The sequence below is a fragment of the Phaenicophaeus curvirostris genome, chromosome 3, assembly GCF_032191515.1.
Source record: "Phaenicophaeus curvirostris isolate KB17595 chromosome 3, BPBGC_Pcur_1.0, whole genome shotgun sequence".
Lineage (NCBI taxonomy): Eukaryota > Metazoa > Chordata > Aves > Cuculiformes > Cuculidae > Phaenicophaeus > Phaenicophaeus curvirostris.
Window position 1 is genome coordinate 75,861,748 of NC_091394.1, and position 12,982 is coordinate 75,874,729.

The 12,982-nt window shown below is 43.4% G+C and overlaps 1 protein-coding gene across 3 annotated transcripts in view; it reads left to right on the top strand.

The window, feature by feature from the left end:
* The first annotated feature begins 2,099 nt into the window (after positions 1 to 2,099).
* Positions 2,100 to 12,982, top strand: part of MATN2 (matrilin 2) — a 74,344-nt gene continuing 63,461 nt past the window's right edge. For all 3 annotated transcript variants that reach the window (XM_069854416.1, XM_069854417.1, XM_069854418.1), the window contains exons 1-2: positions 2,100 to 2,166; positions 12,273 to 12,440. In XM_069854416.1, the coding sequence (XP_069710517.1) occupies positions 12,287 to 12,440 (154 nt within the window). In that variant the 5' untranslated portion in view covers positions 2,100 to 2,166; positions 12,273 to 12,286. The remainder of the gene's footprint in view (positions 2,167 to 12,272; positions 12,441 to 12,982) is intronic.

Genomic DNA, 12,982 nt, shown 5'->3' on the forward strand with positions numbered 1-12,982 from the left:
ATCTTCAGGGGTGCAGATGCCGTATTTTCAGATGACGGGGCATTAATGGGGACCATGGCTGGAGCCTCATCCTATGTTATGTTACAAAGAATGAAACACAACGAGGTGAATTGTTCTGCACTTGGCTCTGCTGGGTTTGCTGTGTATTTTTTCCCTTCCCTCTAGCTACAGGAGAGGTTCAGGAGTCAGTGCTCAGAACGAAAGATGGGGTGAAACTGGCCCCTCTCAGTCAGAGATTTTCTCATCACTTACACATCCTCTTTAAGGATTAGATTCTACATACCCACCTCACAGAAAATTTATTGTGCTTTACAGAACTTAGCCAAATTAGGTCTCCTGATTTCCAAAGTTTGCTCAGCATCCCAGTAACTCTGTGAGGTACAGACCTCCCCTCTTGGACCCTGCTGGCACCTGATGCATTGGAACTGGCATGGATTTGCAATTTTATCCCTTTCCTGTTGGATGTGCCAGTGACCCCAGCTCACCTCTGCTGATCAGAATGGCTTTCACTGTTGTTTTTTCCGGGAAACAGAAATAGCCAATGTTTTTGAACAAAGCAGATTTTTTATCTTTTCTTCTTCACACTTAATAAAACTGTAAGTGTTGATATAAACCTAACATGGCTTTTTCCACCTGGACTATTGACTGTGCCAGTGCCACGACAGTCAAAAAAACCCAGGCCCTTCTACCTGGTCCATTCATTGCACTTCTCCCTCAGTGTTTTCATGGAATCACAGAACAGTTTGGATTGGAAGGAACCATAAAGATCATCCAGTTCCAGCTTCCGCTAGATCAGGTTGCTCCAGGCTCCATCCAACCTTTCTTTTCCCCAGGGGAGCTCGATTTCAATCACGGGCGAGCAACCCCCGTGATTCACCGAGGCCTGTTTACCCCGGCCCAGAGGTGCTCTGCGTGGGGAACGCGATGTCCATTCCCCGGCGCTCCCGTGCTCGGCTCCCCTGGAAGGGAGAGCGAGCGGGGCGCTGCCCGGGGAGGCTGCTGCCGGCCCAGAACCGCACCCGAACCGCGCCGCGTTCCTCCCGCGGGGTGAGACCCGCCGGGGCTGCGGAGGAGCCGGGACCGCGGCGCTTCCCGGGGCAGGAGGGACGGAGGAAGGGAGGGAGGGAGCGGGACCACCACCGCATCTCTTCCCCGGGGTGGGAGGAAGGAGCGGGACCCGTTATCCTCCATGGGGAGGGAAGAAGGAGCGAGACCATGACTGCATGTCTTCCCCGAGGAGGGAGGAAGGAGCAGGACCGCATCTCTTCCCCAGGGAGGGAGTGGGACCGCATCTCTTCACCGAGGAGGGAAGAAGGAGCGGGACCATGGCTACATCTCTTCCCCGGGGAGGGAGGAAGGAGCAGGACCGCATCTTTTTCCCGGGGAGGGAGTGGGACCGCATCTCTTCCCCGGGATGGGAGGAAGGAGCGGGACCCGTTATCTTCCATGGGGAGGGAAGAAGGAGCGGGACCGTGACTATATCTCTTCCCCGAGGAGGGAGGAAGGAGCGGGACCGCTTCTCTTCCACGGGAAGGGAAGAAAGAGAGGGACCATGACTGCATCTCTTCCCCGGGGAGGGAGTGGGACCGCATCTCTTCCCCGGGGAGGGAGGAAGGAGTGGGACCCGTTATCTTCCATAGGGAGGGAAGAAAGAGCGGGACCATGACTACATGTCTTCCCCGAGGAGGGAGGAAGGAGCAGGAGTGCTTCTCTTCCACGGGGAGGGAAGAAGGAGCGAGACCACGACCGCATCTCTTTCCCGAGGAGGGAGGAAGGAGCAGGACCGCTTCTCTTCCACGGGATGGAAGGAAAGAGTGGGACCGCTTCTCTTCCCCGAGAAGGGAAGGAGGAGCGGTCCCGCTTCTCGTTCGTGGGGCAGGCGGGACGGCCCGGCACGGCGTCGCTTCCACAGGAGGCAGACGGGAGGGTGCGGGACCGCATCCCTCGCCCGGGGAGGAAGATCCGTGTCTCTCAGGCTGGGCGGCGGGGCCCGTTCCTACCCAGCGGGACGCCCCTTCCCGAGCCGCGCGGGGCCGGGGCTGGGGGAGCTCCCGGGGGCGGGAGGGGCAGCGCCCGGGACGAGGAGGAGGAGGGAGAGGAGGAGAAAGAGGAGGAGGCGCCGCTCTCGCTCCCGGCAGCGCCGCCGCCCGCCGAGCGGCCCCGCAGGTAAAGCCGGGGGGTTGGGGGGGTAGTTTTTTCGTGAGTGTGTGTGTGTGTGTGTTTGCTGCTCGCGTTTCAGCCGCAGGAGACACGTTTGCCTTTCCTTCGGACTGCAGGGGTCTGAGCAAACTCCCCGTGTACCCTTTTCCCTGTGCGCGCTTCAGAAACTAGTTTATTTTTCCTCTCAGGGAAACCCCACTGTATTCTTAAAATCAGTGCAGAATCAGAACCAAACTTTACCTGGAAATATTTGTTAGTGAGTAGCCTGCAGGTGCAAAGATTCCAGCAGGACGGGACGCGGGTTATCGTTGTGTGGCAGGTACATAGAATCATAGAATAATCTGGGTTGGAAGGGACCTTAAAGATCATCCAGTTCCAACCCCCCTGCGATGGGCAGGGACACGTCCCCCAGCTCCACATACCTGCAGGTAGCTCAGCGCTGGAGCTGGTACCTCTGACACACAGCGTGGGAGCAGCTGGAGAGAGCGAGGGGTTGCTGCGTGGAATATACTTAACCTAGAAACCCAGCCTGGATGATGCTTTTTAATCTTATAAAAATTTCTGCAGCACCTTTAATGACCTCATATTGCTGTTTCAGAGGACAGGTCTTTCCATTCCAGACTGGCCGCTGTCACTGCTTAGCCACGGGTTTGTCTTAATTGAGAGGGAAGAATTCAACCTACTGATTTATGTTAAACTTCCTAAATGCTTGGGTTTTCTTTCGGGGCCCTCATTCAAGGGGTGAATGATCCCAACTGAGATCTGGAAGAGAGACATGCTGCGTTGTGTGTTGTACCTGTGCTAGTGTCAGGTATAACTGGCTGCTTCAGAAGAAGTGGTCATGCTGAATCCCATCATAAATTCTCCTGAAATCAAGAGCTTAACACCTATGGCTTTTCCATAAAATCTTATGAAATAATTCTTGAACTATACACTTTTCAGTTTTAAGCAATAGATTTTTAAAACTTTTGCTCACATACTGTGTATTGCTATGCTTATAACAACATGCATCAAATTAAATTTGATTTATTTTATATGCTAACAAATATAGCACTCAGTTACACAAAGATTCAGCTAAGATCCTCAATCATGCACTCAGTATCCACACCTAATTACTTTACATGACACTACTTTACACGACTCTTTCCATTGAGCTCACTGAGATTTCTCGTGAACAAACTAATGCACACTGGTGTTTATGAGCTGGGACCCTGGGACTCATCTATAATAGTAAAAGATGGTTTAATCAGTCCAGGAAAACTAGGGAAAGACTAATCAGATCTAAGTACTCTCCCATGACTTACAAACTATCTCCATGGGAGGGTAAAACACTAAACATTGCTATTTAATTATAATCTGAACATCATTAATAAGCTCCTTTTATGTAGTGTACCCATTGTTAGATTGTGTTCTCATTATGAGAAAGCAGCATTTAGAATGGAGTGGTTTTAATCCCCAGATGATTGGTTTATGCTGGTGCTGGTACTGTGGTTAGTGTGGGTTTGCAAAAAAGTTTCAAAACTACTGTATCCTTTTTTAAAAAAAAGAAAGAAAAGCCTTTCTGTGTGCAACTAGCTGTCTGTTATGGTTTGTGACTACCTCACAGAGACAAAACTAAGCTGCCTACATATGTATTTTATGTCAAATAATATATGCTTTCATATAAATACTTACTCTTCATGGTAAAAATGAAGTTTCTCATTTTTCCCATGCTGCTCTCCAGGGAACATTGTGGAAACTCTGATGTCTAGATCAGATTCAGAACCAGAAAGCACAGATGAGTCTTCCCCAAAAGAACAAGATAATGAAAAGGTCTATTGTCCAAGTGGCAACTGAAGAAAATCATAAAATGGAGATTGATGCTGTCATAAAATAAGAATTCCCACTGCTAAAGCTTGTAGTCTGGCCACTGGAAACTATGCAGCGTAAACCATACTATGGATGCACTGTTCTACAGCATCATTTGTTAACTGTTATACGGCAAGTTTCTGAAATTATTGTAATGGTTGTCGGCTTCAGCTCTGAGCAGGAACTGGACCTGATGACCTACAGAGGTTCTTTCTGACCTAAATTATTCAATGGTTCTATGATTTAGTAGTTAATAGTTTTACAACAGTGTTATCAGGTAGTCTATATGGGATTCAGATGAATGACTTAAAAAGAGTCAATATATCCCTTAATGCTCTTTATTTCATTAGTGTTGTAGAAAATTAAATCACACGTTACACATATATTCCAAGCCATTTAGATAACTGAGTCCATGATACTTAAACCTCACAATAAAATTTAATGATGATTTTTGCTCTTTCTAATACACTGTGTGTTTTGGTGCGTATACTCAAGATGTGTGTGCATGTGCTTATCTGACCTCTGTGCTTGGATAAACAAGATGCTCTTCCCCCATCCCCAAAGCTCTCCTGACAGCTTCCAGAATGTGGTTGCCTTCCTGTATCCTGTAGCACCTTCAGCTATACTCTGTATACGGGTGTTCATGTACAGGGTTGGGTATGTGGGAATATTTGGCTGACAACCAAATGACATTCACTTCCCTTCTAGGAACTGCTCTAGAAAGCATTTATGGGTCCTCCCTTTACTATTTCAAAATCTAAGTTAGTTTAGTCTACTGTCACATTTGATTTTATTAGTTCAGGATACAACTCAGCTGTGGGCATTTGTGAGAGCCGTCAGAATAATTAGGTACTGATGGAGTTTCTTTCAGCTGCAGCCTAATTGCCATACAAGGCAGGGGGATCTCAGTATAGAGAGCACTGGAATATCCTTTCAGCTGTCAAGGTAAGGATATGTGCTAAAAGGGAAGGACCATATAAGAGCATAGGAAACAAAGCTGGAAGACTTTGTGAGCCTGTGGTTGTCATCCTGTCCCCATTGCTGTGCAAGACGTTCCTGGAACAGGCAAATTGCCGTCGTGTGCCAGGATCCTGCCCTTCTGCAGATGCAAGGCAACACGTGGCTGTAAAACTTGCTGTCAGGAACCAGGCCTTCATGGACACCTGTGAAGGATTTGTCCCAGTCTTCTTGTGCTGGAGTACACAGCTTCTGGTCCTAAACACACTGCTGATTTGGGTTACTCTTACTGTTTAGACACTCATTGTTTTATATTGATATAAGACTGATGTTGCCAAGTCAACAGTTATCTTTGCTATTTTGGTGACTTGATGTGCCAATAAGAAAGCTGTTTGCGTTTGGGTTTGGGGTTTTTTTGTCTCAGAATACACCTGAACTGCTAATTGACTTTTAGCTAGTTTTGCAGATTCACCTGACACTACTGATAGTACAAGTGAAGCCCTTCTTGTGCAGCAAGGAGTCACACAAAATCCAGTGCATCATTTAGTGGAGTAGGATGACAGCAGAGTGCTCCTTTGTAAGGATGAAGGCAAGATGGTGCTAATGTATTGTCAGTGTGCTAAATACCATCTTCCTGATTGTGTCCAGCTGCCCCCACACAACACCTGCATAGGCAGTGACAGAATATTTTATGATGTTGGACTTTATATAAAGGACTCCGTAGCTATTTTTCAAAACTGGAAAATGCCTGTGTCAGCAACTAGTCCAGAAAGATGGAGGAAATTATTAATACTCTATGTCCTGATACACAAGTCACACACAGTGATTGTAATGAGTAATGGACTAGTTATGCATATTCTGACTTGGGGATAGTGAAGTGCCTTGGAGCATGTTGTAACTGGTAGTTAACAGGGCTTTACAGTGCTTGCTGTCCTTAATTTCTGAGGTGATGGGATTGAGAATGTAATATTTTGTGGCTTTCATGTAATAGGAGCTTGTTGGTTTTCCAAGTAACTCACTGTGCTTGCTAACTTGGGGACACACACCCTGATTTTATTGGCTTACATAGACCACTTGCAGTTCCTTTAACTTCAGCAAAAGGTTTTATTATGATCACAGTTTCCTGTTATCTTAAAATGGGTAGAAAATAAGGACTGCTGAAAGAACTTTAGAATGTTTTCCCTTTTATGCATGTGCATTCTTTATAACTTAAAAATACTGTTTAGATCTACTGACGGATGAACAAAAGTAAATGGCTGTCTCTTTTAACTATCAAACAAGGAAAGCTGAAGGCAGCCTCTGCAGTGGTAGTAACTGCTGCTTCTGGTGCTTTTTTTGTCTTCCCTTTCCTTCCCATCTGTGAGGAGAAACTATATAGGGTTTGAGAGAAGGGATATTATCTGCAGTTACTGAAGATGTTGGTGTTCAAGGTAATTCTGATAATTTCCCTGTTTGTGCATTGTGCCAGTTTTGATGGCAGCTGAAGTAGGTGGAGAGGTAGAGGTTTGTGGAGTCCATGTTTCTGATTTAGCTTTGGAAGGGAACTTGTACTGCAAGGTGAGGAAGGAAACCACACAGAGGAGCAGGAGGCACAAGCTGAAACATATTACTAACCTGGTTTTCCAGTTTCTTTTACAGCATGATCTACCTAGCAAAGACTGGTATATTTTTAAGGAATCTGAATGAAAAAGGATACCCTTCCAGGCCATTGGAAGGATTTCCCAATTCTGTGCAAGAGAAATTTCCCTGAAGGAGGGAAGAGATGGAAGGACACTGACGTTAGCCACAGAGCATCTCCTCTCCCTTGATATTTAAGATTTATCACAGCAATAAGGACAAGTCTTAATAACATGCACCATGCAGTGGAGAAGGTCATTGATTTATCACCACTGACTCCGAATGTTCAGTAGTTTCTCTGTCCAAAACATCCATCCATCCCTTATGAAGACGCTTCCATGGAAAGATACTTGAAAGGGTAGAAACAGACTTGTATTGTTTGACTGCTGTACTACAAAGTAAATAGGTTTTTTAAATATGAAGTCCCAATTTAGTTTTCTAGTCTTTTTACAGTGTAGCCCATGAAAATTGAAAATCTGTAACAATGCATCAGAAAAATTATTCTGTTCCGTGGGTGTATGACTAAGCAAGCACAGGCAAAATTGATGAGAAAATGCCATGGAAATATTTAGCTCTTGCCTGGCAGCTAGTTGGGTAGCAAGGGAAGCCTGAAAAGAACAAGAGAGCCTGTGCATTGACTTGTCATCTTGTAGGAAAATCTCTTCCTTTATACCAAACTTCTTCAAGACAGCTGCAGATACTCAAGCAGCCCTCACCAGATTGTACCTCTGTAAGCAGCAGTTGCTGTACCACTCTATTAAATTATTTATTTTATGAAATCTGATGCCTGAGAGTCTGTTTCACCAAACATTGGATTTGAACTTTGGAGCTCCTAATAGAGCTTCTTCACACGCCCAGCAGAGCAGTGTGCTGCACTGTTGTGAATGAGTATTTTAGACAAAATCCATATTTAGACAAAAGTGCCAATTGCCAGAGTTCAATAGCAATCACTCGACATGGAGTTACTACATGGAGGAATCATGCAGAGGGAAAATGAGGTTATATGTGTTTATATCTAAAGGATTATATGTGTTCATAGCTAAAGGATTATATGCGCACACCTGATCCTCTTTGTCACTTAGCTAAGATTTCAAAGATTCATCATGCTTATCCCCAATTTACTTACCTTGTGTCTGAGCATCGGGCATCAATTCATTCTGAAGTTCTAATCTGAGGTTTTGCAAAGCTGGCTCTTAGTCATCAGATTTTATAAAATGAATAACTTAATAGAGAAGTACAGCAGGTGGTTGGCTCTGGAGAGAGGGGCCAAAAAAATCAAAGAAATCCTTGGTAATTATACCCTTACAGACTGTTTACCCACCCCTCACATGATGATTCAGCCCAGCAGTAACATTTGGGTCTCAACTCTTCCTCACTGGATTCCTTCATTATCTTTCAGACAAGTCATTGCCTTGTCTAGGTAGAGCTGATGTTGATGGTCTGTATCCTTGAAGCCTCTGCATCTTTTGCTTTTTGTTGGCTCTTGAGGCCCTGTTTTGACTAAGCGAGTTGAGAAAGTTTTAAGTAGATATTTACAGCTCAAGGCTCAATGCTTCAGCAAGTCAGGATACTTGTGCTAAGAAAGCTAAGCAAACAACATAATAAATCAAACAATATTATAACTCTAAGTGATTAAGTTTCTTTAAATTCTAACTTATTTAAGCTAAGCAACTAATCCCTGCTAAAGAGGGGTAGTGCCTGGCATGAAGTCCTGCTGCTGTCCAGGAAGGATGACAATGGGTTCACTGATGATCTGTTCCTGGTAAAGGATCTCATTGCTTCAAGAAGCACCCTTGAGAGGCATCCTAACATGAGGGGAGGTCATTGCCATGCAGCAACACTGCTTGCCAGGGAGAGTTCAAAGAAGGCTCACTTAGGCTGCCCTATTTATGGGATAAAATGGTTGGCTTGTTGTCAAATTGCACAGAGTAGGAGAGGTATGCATGAGGCTCCTTATTCCCACAGTTGATCAGTGTTTGCTGTGTTGCTCTGCTCCCTGTGGGTTTTCTGCAGGAATTCTTGACTGGGTTGTAGTGTGGGTCTTTACCTCCTTTGGAGCCTGAGCTATACTGCTGCTGGTTTGGTTAATGGAAGGGGCATGTCTAGTGATCTGTCATGTGCACTGACTGCTCCAAGATTGCTGTGAAAGCCCTGCATATGACCACCTTCTTTCTCTCTCCATGGGCAGAAGAATAGAACAGTGGAAGGTGGCGCATTTGGTGCTTAACCTGATTGAGCCTCATGGATTGCCGCAGCTCCTCATGGTATCTTTTGCTTTTGAGATGTTCAGAATGTTTGTCATACAGTGACTTGGTTTTGAGTCTGCCCAGGGGAGTTGGCTCCTGATCGTATAATGCTGAATCCTGTTGGGACAACTGGAGTAAAGTTCTTGAAACATATTTTCCTAGTAGTCACAAAAATACATGTTTGTAAGTTTGGTTCTTTGGGAGTGTGTTCTCAGCTGGTAGAGCAACAGTTAGCCAGCAGTGTGGCTTAGCCTGCTGGGAAAATGAGGTGTTAAATACCAATGTGGTGCAATAAACACCATCCAGCTTCTAGAGTGAAGACAGGGGATGTTGCAGAAGACCCAGAAAATAAAAAGAGAACCATGGGAGAACTGTATGCAAAGAAGCCGTGCAATCACTATGCACTGGTGATGTAAAAAAGCAAGCAGCAGTGGATACAAATATGTATCTGGAACTACAGCAAAGCACACAAGTCCCGATGGTCATCACCTCAAGAAAGCAAAACAGAAGCTTTCAGTGTGGATGAAAGGGTTGCAACAGGCTTGGATCAGTGGCATCCGTAATCAGACACACAGCCTTTGGCTTTGGGATCTTGGGGTTTTTTTCTCATTGAAAATGGATGCAATTTCAGTTTAATTCATAGTTTAAATTATCTTATCTATCAAAATTTATGAGGTAAGGCAACTAAAGGTCTCTTCTATCAAGCACTGCTAACTTTTGAAGCAGTATTTTAAAGCACTGTTTGTGAGGGTAGGACACTGCTGATATTAGATCTTTTTATTTTTTTAATGAGAATTTTATCTTTTTTGGTGGAACTGTATTGAGATCTTATTGATTTTGTTGAGGGCTTATTGAGATCTAAGGATCAAAATGAAACACTACTGAACAATATATTCAGTTTGAATAAAAGTATCCTTAAAACCTATGTATGCACTGTTATTCAATTTTTCTGTCTCTTTAGTACCCCTCTCATTACTTTTCAGAGGGATTGGTAAAATCATACAAGATTGAAAATTTACTGCTTTAAATGTTTCAGAATTTGGTGTTGGCTGATAAATGCTTATGCAGGCATTTTAGCTTATATGATCAGGTAATCGTATACTATTTACATGCCAGGTAAACATTTTCCTGAAAGAATTCAAATACTTAAAATCATAGCAAACAAACACCTTTTTTTTTCTTATTTCTGAAGTTGCCTGGGGACAATTGCGAGCGTAGTGAATTTGAAATTGTAACCAAAAATCAAGAATAGCTTCAAAGGTATAAAATATGTTAAGTGCCAGGATGTAAAAGGGTTTAGTTTAGGGTATTTTGCTGGGAGGACATCCTGAGTCACTTTTTTGTCTTTGTTTCCTTTGGCATTGTATGCTTAGTGGGTGGTTCAGGACACATGAAGGTGCTTTGCACTGGCAGCGTTGGTTCTCCATTAATGCGCCCTCAGGAACGGGTGAAGTGGCTTTAGCCTAGTCTCCATGACTGTTTAGGATGGATAGGAGGGAGGAGTGAGTTAGGCCAATGATAACCCAGTAACAGCAGATAGCCCTTTTGAACAACCTGGTCATGCCCGATTCCTTGCAAATAAGTAAAAAAAATACTTGTCTACATTCATTAGCCCTCTGAGCATGGCCTCTACATTTCTAAAACATTGATGTAGAACTGGCATGTACCCTAGAGGTTCTTTTGCCTTGTGTGCTGAAGGAACCGACCAGAGAGAAGAGAAGCCCTCTTGCAGAGCCCCATGGTTGCAGCCGATATCCTGAGAAGAGAGGAGACAACCTGGGAGAAGCTTAGGTTGGTAATTTCCAGCAGTAACAACTGTTGCTTCCAGCAGATTTTTTCCCATTTTCAATGTTGTGTGCTGTTTGCGGTGTCCATCTGTTTCTGATTAAAGCACTGGAAGTACTCTACGAATAACGCCATACAGGTGTTCATGCTGCTGGGGCTCCAAACATTTAATTTTTTGTTGTCACTATTATAAGTGTCAACTATTTACATACATCTCTTTCCTAGTTTTAATGTCATTAAATCATGTTTTGCCTGTTAGTAAATAATATGAAATGTCTAAGCAAGGTTGGGCATCTTGAGTGCAAAAAATTCAGTTGATGTTGTTCTCTGGCACATACATCAGGACATTGGTTTTTTATTTGGGATTGCTGAGTATGATACACAAGAAGAAAATTAGGTTGATATATAGAAAAACAGATCAGTATGTAATGGTTGTATGGGACAGGCTGAACAATAATGAATAAATTCTCCTTATTACAGAGAAAATATTCACTTAGAATTTTATATTCTGCCAGTGACCACCTCATGGTGGAGAAAAAAAAAATTGATTCTCTTTCTGACTGGGTCACTTAGTTGCCTTGTGTTACAGATCTGTGGCTCTATCAAGACACTATTAGAATTGTTTTCAACAACTTTGTTATTTAACCAAGAATTACTGTTAAAATTTGCACTGCTTGTAAAACCTCCACTCGGTTTCAGGTAGAACAGTTCTGTGTTGGAAAGTGGGTAGCTTTATCCATCTCTTGTGCACCTATGGGAGCTCTTGACTAAGACTCACCAGTTACAAGGCTGAATCTAGCTCCTGGGAGGCGCTCTCTTCACAGAAATACAATTTGGGGAGAAGACAGCTAGAATTGCATTCTGAGGCAGCCCACCAACAGGGAACATAGCCAGAAGACGAGCCTTGAGCATGTTGGTCTTAGCATTCTGTTTGCAGGCAGAGGCAGCCATGGCTTTTGATGGTGCATTAAACTCTGGTCACGAATCAACTCCTACTGTAGGAATTTTGCCTGTTGATTTGTTCTGTATGACAAAACTTCTCAGTAACCTTTGGCAAGCTCCTTGCCACTCCTCAAAAGTCTCCTTGAGTAAACAAGATTCCTTCTTCACTCTTATCTTCATACTAGCAACCACAGCTTGCTGAAAAGGAACCATGAGCTGTTGCCAATTCCTGTTTATAGTTGCTGGTTCTGGGATGTATTCCCTTCTCTTGTTTTAATTCTCCAAGATTTTCTGAAGAAAGTACTCCTCGGACTGCAAGAACTTCTGAAAAAAATGCAACAGAGTGCTGTGTAGAATAATGAAAATATATCTGTTTTCTTTTCAAACCTGTTTATGCTGACAGGCTGATTGAAACAAAGTTCCTTTTCTTGCTTCAGAGAGGCTTGATTATTAGGATGGTCGTAAAAGTCGATACATTTTAAATGTTAACTGTGAATTTCAACTAACAATATGTAAAAATTCTGTGCTGGGTGTGCTAACTGCTGGTTTATTACTATGTAGATCTTCTTTCTTGAAGGGGTAGGTATTATTCTGTGTCAGTATAGCTGCATGTTTGTTATTGATGGGAGGAAAGCAGTGCAGGTGGGGGGCTGACATGGTTATAGTGTATCTTTTTGTGTAATTAAGAGCTCATCTCGCTTCTGTCCCTTATTGCAGTTTCACATCCTTGAATGTCCCTCTGCTGCTTGAAGATGAAGAAAATGATTGCATGCTTCTTTCTGCTATTTGGACATACTCTGCTTCCCACTGTCTCTGTCATGGCCAAAGATCTCCCTGGAGGACGTTTCACCCGAAGAAGGGATGTGAACTCTCAATCTCTGCTAGGTAAGTCACAAAGAAACTGCGCTCCCCAAACCCTGTCACCAAAGGGCATCTCAAATACCTATGATAAAAAGCATGAGCCATAAGCCACTGGCTAAGCCCTGGCTGAATTGCTTTATGAAAAAAAAAAAAAAGAGGTGGTTGTTTGCAAGCAGTAATATGGGGAATTTTGTTGAACATTTAGCAGCTGTTGAAAGAAGGTGTTTACTTTCGGAATGTTAGATCGACTTTATGTAAGTGGTATGAAATAAATATTTGCTACAGCATTGTTGTCTTGGTAAAAAAGCTCATTTTCATTGTATGGAGAAAGTACATGTTGGTTCATGGAGGTTTTGTCAAAGCTGCCTTTTACCTTGCCAGCAAGTTTTAGCTCTCTATATGTATAAGATGTGCATAAGATGATTGACTTGAAATCAATGACCTAATTGAAATTAGGCTTGTCATTACATTACTTGATGTCAATCCCTTAATTTTGTCAGGTTAATTTTATTTATAATAAGTAGCTTTTTTTTCCTCTTTTGCCAAAAATCCAAGGACAAGATCTA